We start from the raw sequence: 16,176 nt of genomic DNA, 5'->3' as shown, positions 1-16,176 counted from the left end.
GACACATAGAGCTGAAGAGAGGCTTTAAAAGTCAAAACTGAGAGCCTCTCTTTGTGATGCTAGCTGGTAGTGGAATCAGCATTGGACCTGTATGTCTTGCACAACACTGGAGTTCCCTGTCCTGATGGACAAAGTAATTGGTATTAACAGGGTGATTCAGAACTACGACCAAATAAAACAATAAAACTCTCTTTTTACAACTGCCCCTGCGGTGTTTGCTGGCAACATGGCAGTGACAGCTTTGTGGTGTGTGTCACAAATGTTCATGTTGGTGAAGGAGTCCCAGCTGAGCTGAGGTACCTGACAGTTAACGAAGCCCAATACAGCCACAGATGTAGAGCCAGAAACAAAATTACTGGTGAACACAAACCGTGGCTTTCAAATGGCTGACTACTTCTACAGCATCACTAATCAAAGTGATTCTATCAGAACTTTTATCTTTTTTATCTACATCCTCAGGTGCGGTTAAATCAAACGCAGCATTATTTACCAATTACACAAGTGTAAGCCTAGTGTCTTTCAAAACGTCGTTTGAAGCAGAACTCAATGGCAGAGCCCCTGGTTCTGTGGCAGGCTTTGCAAAGGTCTGGCATGCAGCTGGGTGCTAGTGCTCTGCTCCCTCATCACACACCTCAAGTGGGGCCGTGAGACCCGTTTCCAACACCTCACTGAAAGGGTTGTCAAACGCTGGCACAGGCTGCCTAGGGAGCGGTGGAGCAACCACCCTGGTCGGTTTTTAAGAGACATATAGATGTGCTGCTTAGGGACGTGGTTTAGCGGTGGACTTGACAGTGCTGGCTCGATGGGTGGACTGGGTGATCTTGAAGGTCTTTTCCAAACACAACCGATTCTGTGATGGCTTTGCCGGGGTCGGGAGCCGCTGCCAAGCGACCTTGGAAAAGGGTCAGTGCGGGTGAGCGAGCGCCCGACACCCTCCAGACACCCTCCCTCGGCTGGCAGCGCCCGGCCAGCGGAGCCGCAGGGCAGAAGCGGGGGGCCGGCCGCCCACGGAAGGCGGAAATCCCCGGCGGGAGGAGCTGTGGGAGGGAACGGGGATGGCCGAAGCCGGGGTGCCGGGGACTCGGCTGGGCAGAGCTCGGCTGGAGCAGCCGCCCGCTGCGCCGATGGAGCCGCCAGGGTGAGTGGGGCGGCCCCGGGAGCCGCCGCTGCCCCCCGCGGGGCCGGGGGGTGCAGCCCAGCCCTGCGCCGGGCGGGCGAGGGGGCAGGCAGAGCGAGCGAGCGAGCGAGCTACACATTCCCCTTCAGAAGGAAAAAGTTTCACCGCAACGCAGCGGGCAGGGGAAGCTTCGGCAGGGGTGGGCTTCTTCCGTGGAGACAGCAGCCAGGCGGGGCACAGGGTCTCCTCTCGACCCCCGGAGCGGGCGTCCTGCCCGGCGGCGGCTCCCGGGTGCCTGGGGGCGCGGCGGGGGCGGGCAGCGCTCCCGCACCCCCGGGGCGGGCAAGGCTGGCAGCGGCGCCGGCAGCCGCGGGAGAGCCGGGTTTCGGCAGGGCCCCTTGGCGCCCGGCACCGCGGGTCAGCCCCCCACTCCCAGGGCTCCCAGCCTTGCGTGGCTTGCGGGCTGTGCCGGGGAAGGTGGCGGGCGTGACTCGGCAGGTGAAGGTGCCTTTGGGCGCGAACGTGAGCGGCGGGAGAAGGCGAGCGGGCCCCGCGGGTTTTGGTGCCCAGACTGGTGCGGCCCTCGCAGCAGGAGTTAGGGAAGGGTCAAAGATAACCTACTGAGTGCATCTGCTGCTGCGAGAGGAGCGATGTCACTGCAAGGTTAGGGGATAAGTGACTCTTACCAGTGGAACAAAAGTCCCAAAGTTTTTATCGGAAGCATCGGGACTTCTTTGGTCTGGCCAGTTTGTGCCAGAACAGGAGCATCCCATGAGCCTAATATTTTAGCGGATGAGAAAGTGGAGATACTGGGGTAGGAGGGATAGTCTTGCCAAACGAGAATGTATGAAAGAGGAAGTGCGACTTTCTCCTGTTTCACAAGACATTTAAGGAGAAAAGTACAGAAGGGGAAGGATTGAAAAAAAAAAAATAATTAAAAATTAAAATATTTTTAAACAAATAAATAAAGGAGGATTTTCCTAAGAAATTAATAGAGCTATACATGGGCTTAGTGGAGCTCACTGTCGGTGTGATGAATGCAGGAGCTGACTGTACCTGTGGGGCTAAAGGGAGGTTTCTGTGCAGGCACGAATGTTCCTCCCTTTTTTTCCAAAGGAGCTTGGCATTAAAGCTATTCCAGGGGAGCATGGCAGGCTGACACACCCTCCACACTGCCAATGCTACAAACTCCTCCGAGAAAGTGAGCATCTTTGTATCCGTCCAATCTTAATTGTGACATAATTTATTGAAATAAGAAATCAAAACCTGCTTCGTATACATACATTAGAGAACCAGCTCTGGCTAACTAGCTAAACATTTGTTGGCATCAGCAAACACTTGCCATGGGAAATTCCCTGAAGAGTCCCATAAATATCAGTCAACTGTTGTTCAAATAATTCGAATGACTCGCTGTAACCATCATCTCTAAGCTGGGTGGGGAATAACATGACAAACTCAGCCATGGGATTAATAACAACTGAGAACTACATTAAGGTGAGCTTGTCAAGACAGACCTCTATAAGCTTGGCACAGAAGAGTGGTGGCTTCTGCACAGTAGACAAATACAACAGAAATACAATACAAAGATACATGCAAAAGTCACTGTCAGAGACAGAACTGGGCAGAGCTGCATCCCTGGAGTGTTTAGGTATGCTTTCCTTGGGAGAATTACATTATGGCTGATTGCAAATTTACTAAAATAAGTATTAAAGCAGAAATGTTCCAAACTGGGCATCCACTTAAACTTCTGAAAACTCATCTATGAAACCATTTCAAAGGACACAAAAGGAAAAGAATGTTTTCTTCACATAAAAGTAATACAGTTCAGAATGACTTTTTCCTAAACCTTTCCCATTTCGTTCTCTGTAGATGAGGCTTCATTTTGTGTCAGGAATGCCCTCTGCTTTCTCCATGGGAAGCCACATTTTAGGAAGTTTAGGAAGATTATATTTTGGGGGGGGCGTAGGTGGGAATTAGAGACCATCCTCCATAGCAGAGGACACCCAAGTTGTGCCCAGGCAGCTGATAGGAGTAAAACGGGGCAGAAGTGATGCTGTGCCTAGGAGGCTGCAGATGAATCCTGATGCTTGGCTAGACAAAGGGGCAGTAGCTGTGGGGAAAGGGCAGGAAGCCTGGAAGAGAGAGAGTATGGTGTAAAACACAGCTGATGGGGAAAAGCAAGGTGAGAAATGGCTGCTGGAGGAGAGAGCTTGGGTTAGGGCTTGGAGGGAGGAGGGTTAGGCAGGGCAAGGTTTGTTTGGAGGGAAGAAGGCAAGCAGTCTGGGTGGGAGACCATAGAGCTTGCTCCTAGGTGGACATTGGCTGCTGGGGGCAGTTTTTCCCATGACTGCAGCTCTTGGTTCAGAGTTGGATCTGGCTGAGGGTTGAGAATAACTGGGAGATCAAACCAGCTGCACCCAGGTTGTCTGGCCTCACAGTCCTCCTTGCTTGCAGAAGTGAGCTGGGCAAACTGGAGACGAGCAGGTGCTCATGTCCCTCTGCCCATCGGCTCAGCTTTGCAACCTTATGGCATCTGGGGCAATATCAAGGTGGACAATGCAGCCAAACATCTCCCATTCCAAAAGCTTTCCAGTGTCTTCCTTTCCCCCAGCAGTCTAGAGAAGGAGAGCACAATGCATAAAGCTAGGCATGGTGGTGAAAAGCTATGTTAAAGTAACTCTTGATGCTGCACATTTATCTTTCTTAAAGCCCTGTGGGATAAGAGTTAAATCACCTGGGCTTTATAGATAAGGTTAAACTGGGTTTTCCTACAGCATCCAGCAGGTGTAACTCCCTTGGGAAACTCCCAAATCAATTTGCCCCTCCAGAGTAATCAAACACACTAAATTCCTTCCAGCAAAGCTTTTGCACAGCTCCTTGCTGTCAGCACATTTCCTGTTTACACATTTTTACTGAGTGCACAAGACAGTGGGCAGCACGGTCAGCTGCTTGTCATCTTTTGACCAGATAAAACTGTGCTCTCATTCCAATATTAGTGCATTTTATTGCTATTCTTGGCCTTGACCTCCCACCCACAGAGTTATGTCGTTTGAACTGAAGTTTTGCAGCTGTCAAAAATGCAAATACTTAATGGGACAATAGAAGCAGTACCTAATTTACTTACTTCTGCTGCTATACCGAAACGATATTAGGCTTGTTGCTTATGTAAACAATAGAGATGCTAAAGTCTATCACGTAACGCTCTTGTTTGCTTTTTTATTTTAGCTGTGGATTTCTTTTACTGCTTCTTCATATCCTGAGAGCTGGTAAGTTCAGAACACTTCAGGTAAAAATGAAGATGCCCTCCCTTAATGTGTTTGGCCAAATACACAGAGTATTTGCAATATGTACAATATAAACATCTGGGTGTTTTAGCAAGACATTTAAGAATTCCTCAGTGTAATATGCATCAGGGAAAGAAGAAAAAATCAGTTTCTGTCAGTTTCAGTACAGAGAATCGTGAAGGACCTTATGGATGCTCTTGCTTAGATTGCTCTGCTTGCTTTATAAGACATTACTGTGCATTTTTCTCTGCCAACAAAAGGCCTGAGAAGCAGCATAATAAGGGCTGTTGATAAGCAGATCTAACACTCCTTACTTGTATTACAACTAGAATTATACCTCACTGTATCAAATGCCCAATATAAGTAAGTCTTCCACCACTAGTCCAAAAAATACCTTTCAAAATAAAGATAAGGTTAAAGGACATCACTTTAAATGTTTTTAGAGTTGTATCTCTTCTTATTTAATCACTGAGAAGGATGTTAACAAAGTCATCAAGGAAAGTCCCTAGCCCTGAAATCAGGATAAGTTGTACTATATTCAGTTTCAAGAAATGCCACCTGGCCTGTTCCTAAATAACACCAGTGATGGAGGTGCCCCCATCTTCCCAGGCAATACTTCCCAGAGCATTGCTTTTCCTGCTACTATGAGGGGTTTCCTTAAGACCGAGCTGCAGCATTCCTGTTGCAGTTCAAACCAGCTACTTGTCTCAGCCAGCAGAAGGTAAGGGCCTGCCTTCCTCCCTGCAGATACTTGCAGTCACCTCAGCAGTGATTTTTCATCCAGGGCGTCCAACTCAGACATGTAGATGATCTAAAAGGAAGTCAGGATAAAAATTCTAGGAGGCCGGCACAGATGAGCAAGCAGCTCCTAGAAAAGCTCAAACTTAAGAAGGAAGCATACAGAGGGTGGAAGGTAGGGCAGGTATCCTGGGAGGATTACAGAGAGGGTGTCCAAGCAGCTAGGGATCAGGTAAAAAGAGCCAAATCCCAGATGGAATTAAATCTCTCCAGGGATGTAAAGAGCAATAAGAAAAGGTTCTATATGTATGTTGGGGATAAAAGGACAACCAAGGAAAGTGTAGACCCTGTCCTGAAGGAAACAGGAGACCTAGCTACACAGGCTATTGAGAAGGCTGAGGTTGTCAATGACTTCTTTGCATCAGCCTTCTCTGGCAAGTGCTCCAGCCTCATTGCAAAGGCCACAGCAGGTGAAAGCAGGGACTGGGAGAACAAAGCACCCCTCACTGCAGGAGAAGAACAGGTTCATGACCATCTAAAGAATCTGAAGGTTCATAAATCTATGGGACCTGATGGGGTCCCTCCACAGGTCCTGAGGGAGCTGGCGGATGCAGTTGCTGAGCCTCTGTGCATCACATTTGAGAGGTCATGGAGGTCTGGTGAGGTTCCCACCAATTGGAAAAAAGGGAACGTAGCCCCTATTTTTAAAAAGTGGAAAAAGGAAGACCTAGGGAACTACAAGCCAGTCAGTCTCACCTCTGTGCCCAGCAAGATCATGGAGCAGATCCTCCTGGAAACTGTGCTAAGGCACATGGAAAATAACGAGGTGATTGGTGACAGCCAACATGGCTTCACTAAGGGCAAGTCATGCCTGACCAATCTGGTGGCCTTCTACAACAAGGCTACAGAGATGGTGGATGGTGGCAGAGCAACTGATGCCATCTACCTGGATTTGTGCAAGGCATTTGACACTGTCCCACATGACATCCTGGTCTGCAAACTGACAAGATATGGATTTGACAGATGGACCACTTGGTGGATAAGTAACTGGTAATGGTTTTAAACTGAAAGAGGGCACATTTAAATTACACATCAGGAAGAAATTCATCACCATGGAGGTCGTAAGGCAGTGGAATAGGTTGCCCAGGGAAGTTTTGGAAGCCCCCTACCTGGAGGTGTTCAGGGCCAGGTTGGATGAGGCTTTGTGCAGCCTGGTCTAGTGGGAGGTGTCCCTGCCCATGGCAGGGAGGTTGGAACCTGATGATCTTTAAGATCCCTTCCAACCTTAACCATTTTGTGATTCTATGATCTGAGTCCAGTGCACCAAAACAAAGACATAACCCCATTTACCTAAAAAATTGCCATGCTCTGATTCCATATTTCCAAACCTCACTCCTGTCATTTTTCCCTCATTCACCCACCTGCATAATCCCTTTGCCCAGCTGTCATCTCTTCCATCCAACCCCATGCCTTACCCCCTCTTGCCCCCAAATCCAGCATTTACAACATGCACACTGCTTTGGTCTCAGCAACAGCTGCACTAGGTTTGGCTGGGGAGGTGGTGCATCCCTCCCAGAAGGGAGGCTGAGGTCAAAGCCATCCTGGCCCTTTCCAAGTAGCTGCACCTTCTGCAGTGCTTAGCAACCAGCTCACATCTTCTTGCTCATCAGGAGGAGAGGCTCCCTTTCTCATGTCTGGAGGCCAGGAAGACTGCCTTGAAAGGCAAATACTGTGCTGGCATACCTGAAGTGGCTGTGAGAGGTTGTAAATATCTAGTAAATGTGTCACTGAGGGTATCTGGGCATGCTGGTTTGCTAGCTGGGTATATTTGCTGAGAGAATGATACTGATGACGGCAATAAAATATGATTGCTCTGACATGCCCCCTTTGAGAAACACTGTTTTTACTCCCCTTTTTAAGTTTTTGGGTCTCAAAATAATGGTACCACTCTTTTTCTTATCAATGTTTCCACTTGTTATGATTTACCTGGTGTTATCCGACATTTTTATTAATTAAAAAAAGGTATTATTAAAGCACCAGGACTCAAATATATGTACGCAGTTAGTCCCAGTCAATTGGCAAAGTGAAACTTGCAGGTATCCACAGGGCTAGGAATGCTTAGACTGGTTGGACCTCCAAGAAAGAAACAAGCAGAAGGTTTCATATTGTAAAAGGTCCCTTTGGAAAATGTACAGACAGACAGACATGGAGAGAATTAGTCACTGGCAAGTCAGTAGGTGGGAATGACTGTGAAGTGAGCACATTCACCTGCCTGTTATAAATACTAATACTGGAGTCCACATGTTGTAGAATATACTTGAAAATAATTACTTTTTTCCCCCATAACCTTCATTTTTTTTCCTCTCTCTTTTTATCTTGTAGTTACTGCACTAGAGGAGAAGACCATTGTCAGTAAACTTGGAGACAATGCTACACTAAGTTGCATTTATCAAGGAAGAGAATTTCACTTACAGAATGTGCGGGTATATTGGCAAATAGCTGATAGTCAAGAAGAGTGTTTAGTTGTACATGCACTGATCTCTGGTCAAGACAACGAAAGTGAAAAGTGTATTCACTTCAAAAACAGGACTCGGTTATTCTGGGATAGACTGGAAAATGGTGATTTTTCTTTGCTACTACTAAATGTCAGCCAGAGTGATGAACATACATACAAATGTGTGGTACTGCAGACAACTGAATATACCAGACTGATTCACCAGGCAAAAGTGGTTCTCAGTTTAGCAGGTAAGAATTTGTATCATTTGCAGATATTTGCCTGAATTTTCAAATTTGTGCCATGTCACTATCACATTTAAGCATACTCTTAACTTTGAAGCATACTTCAGCCCTGTGCTGAAATGAAGTCCACTTAATTTTAATGTTACAGATAAAGTACCCAAAACTGTGAGAACACTTCTCACAGCTGTTTATCTAGCATGTTGGGTTTTTTCAGGTTGTTTTTTATGAATATAAGGGCTCTTGCACATGAGCAGGTGATAGCAGCTTAAGAAGGTGCTTTCTTCCTTTGGGTTTGGCTTCAGCTTTCTGCCCTTCCAGTTATTCTTACAGATAGATCTTTGGCGTACATACCAAACCTGCAGGTGTTTCCCTTTCAAGTCATGAGGGTCGAGTGAAACCCAGAACTTCTGCTTCAGAACCCACATCAAAATGTTGTCTTTTCAATACATTTCAACATGTCAATGACTGTTTCTTGCTCTCCAGCTAGTTATAGCCCACCAGTACTCAGTGGACCGATAAGAAACAGCAACAGCACTGGAGAAGAGGTGACTTTCAGCTGCAGATCTGGCAACGGATACCCGAAGCCTAATGTCTACTGGATAAATAAAACAGACAACAGCCACCTGCTTCCATCAGGGCTAGAAATCACCCGCCACACCGATGGCACCTTCAGTGTTTTTAGCACACTGAGGGTTAAACCCACGTCCAACATGCAAATAGAATGCTCCATAGAAAATAAATTACTGCAGGAAAATCTGTCAGCCAACTGTAAGTCCCTTCATGTTATTCCATATTTTCTAGATAGCGGATATATCAATCAATGTGTCTTGGTCTAGATACACACTAATGAGGGGCACACGTTATTTCAGTCGTTCTCAAAAGTGAGGATAAGAATGCAGTTTTTGTTTCAAGCTAGTTATGCTTAGCCATGGACTTTCTCTTTACTTTTGACTTCTTCCCCATCGAAGTGAACACCCCATCAAGCTCCTTATGACAACAGCACCCAGACAATCTTGCCAGGCAGTCTGAGGCACTCGCTGGGCTTTACCCTTTGACTCCTCAGGAACACAATGACTCGGGGAGCCCGGTTATTTTTCAGGGGGCACCATACAGTAGATCCACGATTCCTGAACCCCTGCCCAACTGCTTTGGAGCACACACATTCGCTTTTTACTCTGCCTAGTTTTGAAGTTCTGTTTTCGGTCTCCAAAACTGAGTTTAACACAGTGCATTATTTAAAGTAGGCCTGTAGCAAACAGGTAGTATTAGCCCAGAAGAACAATATACCTAATAACACAGGTATAAGAAGCTATTTGTTACTGATATGAGTGATCAATAGTAAAAACAAGTTTTTAGCCACTCAACTCTTCACAGAAAGAAAAAGCTATTAAAAAAAAAAAAGCTATTAAAAAGTTATAAAAATAGTAACAATAGTGAATTTCATTATTTCCAAATTGCTGTGCAGAGAAGCTATCTGGGGATGACTGTGCAGTGTCACTGCTGTTCCTGCTTCCCAGTACACCTTTCTCTCAGGTTTCTACACCCTGTTGCAAGGAAGTTTGATTGTTTGCCTAACTGTAGCTGGATACCCACCAGTTAGTTTACCTGAACACACCAAGGAATCACATACTCTGGATTTAACAACACTGATCCCATAAGCATAGCTGGGGGATATAGATTCAACTATTTCTAGGAAACAAAATTGTGTGCACAAGCAAAAATTGTACAGTAGAGTGTTTATATGATAGCATACCCTTGCTTGTCATCCCAAATTAAAGAAAAACTAAGTAACCTTGTCATTAGTTTTGTAATAGCATTCTATCATATTGTATTCTGGGAGAAAAGATGTCCATTTTACTTTTTTTTGTTGGGTTTCTCCCACACTTGAAAGAGGAAGAGATGTGATTTGAAACGATTAGTTTGCAGAAATCAGTGGAAATTTGTCAATAACTTCAGGGAAACACATTTTCACCCACTTTTCTGAATTCCATCAGATTTATGTTATAGCTTCTGTATAGATTTGTTTTCAACTAAGTCTAGATATAAGCTCAAACATACAGTCTCCCAAGGCTGGCAGGAAAGAAGAACAAAAAGGAAGAAAGAAGGATCCGTACAGTATGATGACAGGGAGAAATAAACTGGCATTGTATTATTAGACAGTGTGAGCTGGCAATGTGCCTTGCTCAGAATGAATACCGTGAGAATCAGTCTGATACAAGTCCGTCAGAAATTTTTGTATATGTGTGTAAAAGGGGGTGAAATATTTGCCTATAATGAAATGTGGAAATGTACACCTTGCTACATCCTTTTCCTGTTTTATCCTAGACACACAGCAGAAGCAAAGCAATGATTCTAGTACAGAAAGTCACAAAAACCTGGAAAAAAATGGACGAGGTGCTCAAGCAGCTGGCATCATTTCCATTGTCATTCTGATAGGTCTTCTAGCTATCTTAACCTGCTGGCTGCGGAGACAGAGATCATCTAAACTAGTATCCTACACAGGTAATGCAGCCCTTCATTTGTATGACCCAATCTGAAGAATACTTTTTCATTTGCCAATTTTTTTCATGTAATCCAGCATATTGCTAGAAGTTACAAGTAAATTCTCTGCACATAACAGCAGCAAGTCATGCTGCTATCAAAGTCCTGGCGTGGACATGTAGTGCCCCAGAACATATTATTCTTTATGGTTTTCTGCCTCACAGAAGTTAACTGCTGGGTGTGAGAGTAACTCAGACTTTGTGCCAGTTCAGGCCATAGTTTTTCAGCTACAATCCTTGAAGGGTGTTGCTGGACAACTGGAGGGGATGGTCGTCTGTGGAACAGGACTGTGGTCAGTAGCTGTCTGTTTAGCACAACCCAAACGAGAAATTAGAGCATAAGTAAATTCCAAGAGCTTTAGAGCCACTGGCTGGGCAGTTGAGTGTTCAAGATCCCACTGGCATCAAGCGGCTTTCTACAAGTTAGAAATAGAGCATATCTCACTGTCACTGCATGTTATACATAAGTACTTTGTATTGCTGCACTTGCCCACATGCAGGACTCTTCAATGCTGGGCAAGACACAACAAAAGGTAGCTCTAAAAGACATCTTGTGAACAAGACTCTGTCTGCTGATGTATCTGAGTACTTCTGTAAGCCACTTTGCAGGTAAACAAGAGCTAACATCTAAGAAAAGGGAGCCAGGGCAGCCACACTTTTCGTGGATGAAGAAGAAAATCCCTGTCCTCTTCCTTGTGGCTGGCAAGCCCAGGTGCTTCAGAAAAGAGCAGGAGAAAGCAGGGTAGTGATCTTGCCCAGCATCTGCTGCAGCTGTGCTAGGAGCTGTGTCCTTCCTTCAGAAACAACCCAAGAGAGGTGCAGAACCCTGTCCCAAAACATGGAGTAGGGCTGTTGCTGAAATGTTGACCTAAATTGTAAGCCAATAGAGTATAGCCTGCATTTTGCTGTCCAAAGAGTGTTTAACACATTGAACTTTTGTGGATGTGCAAATCTTGTTTGGCCAAAGAATATAGTTATCTATCCTACATGACTGAAACAGTGCATTTGTTTCAACAGGTGTCCAACCAAATGAAGACAAAGAAGGAGTCAACTGTAAGTATTAAAAATATGTTACTGTATTTGTCTGAAGAGTGACTTAACCTCATAGTTTCGGTACTCAAGTTCAGCACAAAGCCTTTGGATTAGACTTGCTGGATGTTACAAACTCCAGCATGTGAAGTGGTAGCCCTGCTTCCTCTCTGAACCCTTTCCTTGAGCTAAGTCTTGCCAAAGGTAGCCTGAGAGTCTCAGTTCCCAAAAGTTCTTTCAGCATTTCAGACCAAAGGACAGGACAAATCAACAGGGGACACAGAGCACACAGGCTGAAGCCACCCTCCCCTCCTGTTCCACAGCTGTGCTGCAGCTATAGTGGCCCTCAAGGTGGGTGGCTTATGCTATAAGCCAGACAGAGCCAAACTTGGAAAATCTGGTTTAAATGCTGATTATTCAAGTCTGGACAACCAGAATTGACCATTTATCACTTTGTATCACATCAGTTCCCATCACCAAATGGTTGTTTTCTGTCTTTTTAGGCAGAATATCCTAGAATGTCTTTAGCTGGGATACAGGAACTTCATATGCTTCATGTCTATAAACCTGAGCATACATACATCAAATTTAAAAAGTAGTAAGCACTCTCCTTTCTAGTAAAAAAAAACAAAATACAGTTTAGACCTTCAAAATATTAGTATTTTTTTATAAACAAGAATGCAATATCACGGCCAACTGGTTTACAATTTCATTTTATCATTTATAGTGTTATAGTGGGGGGAAAATAAAAACTGGTCAAAAAAATCCAAGACTAATTTGGAAAAACAAACTCAGCACAGAGGACTTGCAAGATTACAGAGAGGATGAAATATCTGCCTATTTTATAGCTCATTTGGTAGCTTCTACTGAAGCAAATTATTATTTTTTTTGCTACTTGTCTCTGCAGAACAGGCAGAAAATAATGTGGTTCTGCAAGAGCTGTAATAATGAAAGCATAGTTTGCCCTGGCAGATGCTGTGAATAGGCCCAATTCATAATATCAAGCAGAAGCAAAATAACCTTTAAGTTGAAAAACTTCTAGAATCTCTTTGGTGGTCATACAAACTGGATTAATGGTCAGTTATTTTCCAGACCCATCATGCAACCCCAGCCTGATGCACAACATTTGTTTTTGTAGAACATCAAACCAGCATTATGTTGTTTCCTGTAGAAAGGAGGATGGATTTTGTCCTTAAGCTAAAGATTCATTTTCTCCTCCTGTTCCCGTGAGCTACATTAACATAACATAAGCATGTTTATGGTCAACTTTTTATTCTCCAGACTTATACTAGACCCTATTTCATTAAATCCCTGGACTTAGCCCCTAAGTAGAAAACACTCTGTGACCTAAATAAGAGTAAATATTTATCTTATATTGAAAGCTGCTGTAGCATGATTTGTTCATTAGCAACAAAACAAAGACACTTGCCTTCCAGAAGCTGTATTTTCCTTGGCATGTCTCTGTGCCCTTTGTGGAAGAGGAGGTAGGACAGCAGCTTTGGTGGTTGGCTGCTATCAGAAACTGTCCCACCTCTGAGAGCTGTTTTTTGCCAGCAGAGCCATGTAAGGCACAGGAGACAGTATCTTTGGGGCATCTCAGCTTGAGGGCAACTTGGACCAATACCAGAGAAATGAGAATGATCTAGGGAATGTGATCTCTGATGAAAGATTGGGTATGTTTGTTTAGGCTGGAGATGGCAAGGCTGATTAAGAACACAATAACAATCCCCCTCGGAGAGTCCTTAAAGAGAATGGGACAAGTTATTTATTGTCCTAACCCAGCAGACGCAGCAACATTTGAGGCACAACAGGCTTAAGCAAAGGAGATTTAAGCTACACATTAGAAAAAAAGGCCTTTCTAAGAGTAATGGTATTTGAGCACTGAAACAGACAGTTTGTGCAGGTTGTTGAGTCTCCATCATTCCAGGTCTGTTGCTGTTCTGTTTTCTTACAACAAAAGAGGAAACCAGTATCTGTCAAGAATTATTTAGAAATAGCTGGTACTACCTTTGAGCAAAAAGATGGGCTGTACAGCTCATTCCACTGGTTATGTAGGGGGATTTTTTTTTCTAAGTTGTTGTGTTTTTACAGCACCTGTCTAAATGGAAAGTCTGCCAACAATTCAGGCAGCTGGAGATGTATCAAGAGAAGCATCACCCCCTCTCTCAGTGGCACCATTGCTTGTAATACAAGTGACAGATTTCTGCAGAGTGTGCCAAAGAGATGGCAAAAAAGAAGCTTCTCCAATACAAGAGAGCAAAATCCACTGGATTTCTGTTCCAACCCCTGGCTGTGTCCACACAACAGTTGTGCCACCACACCAGCTAACCTCTTTGGACAGTCATCTGTGATTGTCAGTATTTTGAGCTTCTGCACTGGAGAAAGCAGCAAGCCTGGGGTTTAGCTACTCCGTGCCAGAGCACTGGAAGCGGGTGAGTGCCCAGTCTCTCATCATCGCTGCCAAGAACTGTTAGTAGCAGAAGCCACTGTGCTTCAGGAGCATGGAAAGTTCTTGCTAGTTCTCCTTACCGTGACAGTGACTACTGAATGTAAAGAATGGCAGCTAAAAAAACCCACCAAACTGAAGGACTCTCTGCAAAGTGAGATTTGTGGTCTCTTCCACTTTTCTCTCTCTACAGTACATTCTTTCATTGTCTGCTTCCACCAGCTGTGTGTTACTGTGTACAGAATGAGGCAGAACATTTAGACCCAGTCCTCCAAAAATGAGAGTTACTATGCTGAGGTTAAGCACTGGATGTGTCAGCATAAGGGAACCTGCATTCTTTAAATGCACTTGATATCAACATCTTTTTTTTTACCGAATATTCCACTGAAAAAGGAGACTTCCACTTTTAACAGAAGTGCTTCCGTGGTTCAGCCCCAAGTGAGCCAAGAGCAACTGAATGAAAACAGTAAAAAGTGGTAAACTTTCCTGATGGCAGGAGGCTTTGAAGGAGGAGGAATCTCTACTAGCTCTTTTGCCTATGTGGTGCAGTTTTCCCCATCTTGTCACAGGGGGACATGGAGATGATGATTTTTAAACTGAGCCCTGGAAGCACCTGGCTTCTCCTGCACTAGTTGCTAGACTGAAATTCTACCATTTTGGTGATTAAGTCTCAGCCTCGTTTGTCTTAGCTCTGCATAGGGGAGGCACTCGAGTGTCAACTGTGAGACAGGCCATTGATTTGTCATATCAAGATCAGCTTTCAAATCCTAGCCAAGTGAAAATAAATGTGTTGTCCGGTTCTCCCATCACAAGGAAGCCAAAAGCACTTGGTAACAGCACAGTTGGCTTGTGTTAAAGCAATACCCCCAAGGAGGCTCCAAGTTGGGTAGCTGTGCACCACCACTGTGACAGTATCTCGCGGGAGGACTGCACCAGCTTAGCCTCCATTGCATGAAGAGAGGGGGTGGTTTAGATCTCTTGCAATGCAAGCTGGGGTTTTTCAGAATTTTGAACAGGATAGGGAAATTGGATATTTTTAAACAAAACAAAAAAAAAAAAGCCAAGCTGCAACTAATTAAATAAGCTCTTGTGTCCTGTTTAGATTGTTAGTAACTGTGTACAATTGTGGTTTTTAAAGGCATTTTTTCCATTAATGTAAAAAAGAAGTGTATTGCGTATTTGCTAATCTTGAATGATGTCTGAAAAAATACTGGTTTATTTATTAATTTCACTTTTGTCCCACTGCCTTCCAGTCTACAACTGTAACACACCCCAGCAGGTAGGGCATTTAGCTCACACTGTTTGTCAGGTAAGATTACCAAGGTGCCCTGTGTTACTTTGTACGTCAGCCTTTCTTTGTCTTCCCTCATGTCCATTCATCTAGGTGTTAGATATTTTCTTGAGTCCATATGTAGTCTTCTGTGAACCCTAAAGGGAATTTGCTTGAAGAACCCATGCAAGCTTGCAAACACCCTCAACTGTGAACAACATCTGTGCGGATGTGAAGGGTAACCATTTCCTAGTGGTTCAGTAAGAAGTGCTGCAGACTTTTCCTCACTATCTATCATATGAAGTTGTTTTGCTCAGCCTCTTTGGTGCTGCTGTAACTGACAGAAGCCTTTTCTAAAAGCAGGTTTCCACCTTTGTATTCTGCATCTCCAAGAAGCTGTAACTGTTTAGAGATGTAAGAAGTGACCTAGCAGTCCCTTCACAATACGTTGTTAAGCTAATTTAGACTGGTTGGGTTTTCTTACTTCTGGTCTATTTTACAGGGTGTACTGAATACATCTAGGTGCAACAGCCTGCTCTTGCAAAATCTATAATTTTGATTGGTTTAGATTTCTAGCTATTTTTGGAGGCAAGTAAATCCTAGATGGCAGTTGTTTATTAGCATTCACAGGACTTGGGAATTATGTAATAACAGAGTTTTTGTCATCACATACCATGTTTATATTTTAAATAAAATCTGTTCATTCTTCTGGATGTTTGACTGAATCTATGAGCATGTAAAGACAAGTTACTCCAACCATTGCCCCCAACCAAAGTGGTAGTTTTACTTTCAGCCACATCCCTCAGGGCATATGAGTGCTCCTTTCCAAAGCTCTCAGGTGAGGAGAGACCAATACAACAGATACTTGACTAGCATTGCGCTCTCTTGGCTTGCACAACGAAGTGCCTTGAACAAACCCAACGAAAGCCACCCAGTAGCCTGAAGGCACCACTAAGCCTAGGCTGATACATCCTTTTCTCACACAGCAACACTAGCAAAGCAAAGATACAATG

The 16,176-nt window shown here is 44.3% G+C and overlaps 1 protein-coding gene across 1 annotated transcript; it reads left to right on the top strand.

The window, feature by feature from the left end:
• Positions 1-1,080: 1,080 nt before the first annotated feature.
• On the top strand, positions 1,081-15,872 carry ICOSLG (inducible T cell costimulator ligand). The gene is made up of 7 exons (XM_051617406.1): positions 1,081-1,138; positions 4,343-4,383; positions 7,522-7,884; positions 8,362-8,646; positions 10,204-10,380; positions 11,436-11,471; positions 13,539-15,872. The coding sequence occupies exons 1-7, from the start codon at positions 1,125-1,127 to the stop codon at positions 13,547-13,549; spliced, it is 927 nt and encodes a 308-aa protein (XP_051473366.1). The 5' UTR covers positions 1,081-1,124; the 3' UTR covers positions 13,550-15,872.
• The last annotated feature ends 304 nt before the right edge of the window (positions 15,873-16,176 follow it).

Source organism: Apus apus, chromosome 1 (genome assembly GCF_020740795.1).
Source record: "Apus apus isolate bApuApu2 chromosome 1, bApuApu2.pri.cur, whole genome shotgun sequence".
Lineage (NCBI taxonomy): Eukaryota > Metazoa > Chordata > Aves > Apodiformes > Apodidae > Apus > Apus apus.
The sequence above is the reverse complement of the archived record's forward strand: the minus strand, read 5'-3'. Positions and strand labels throughout refer to the sequence as shown.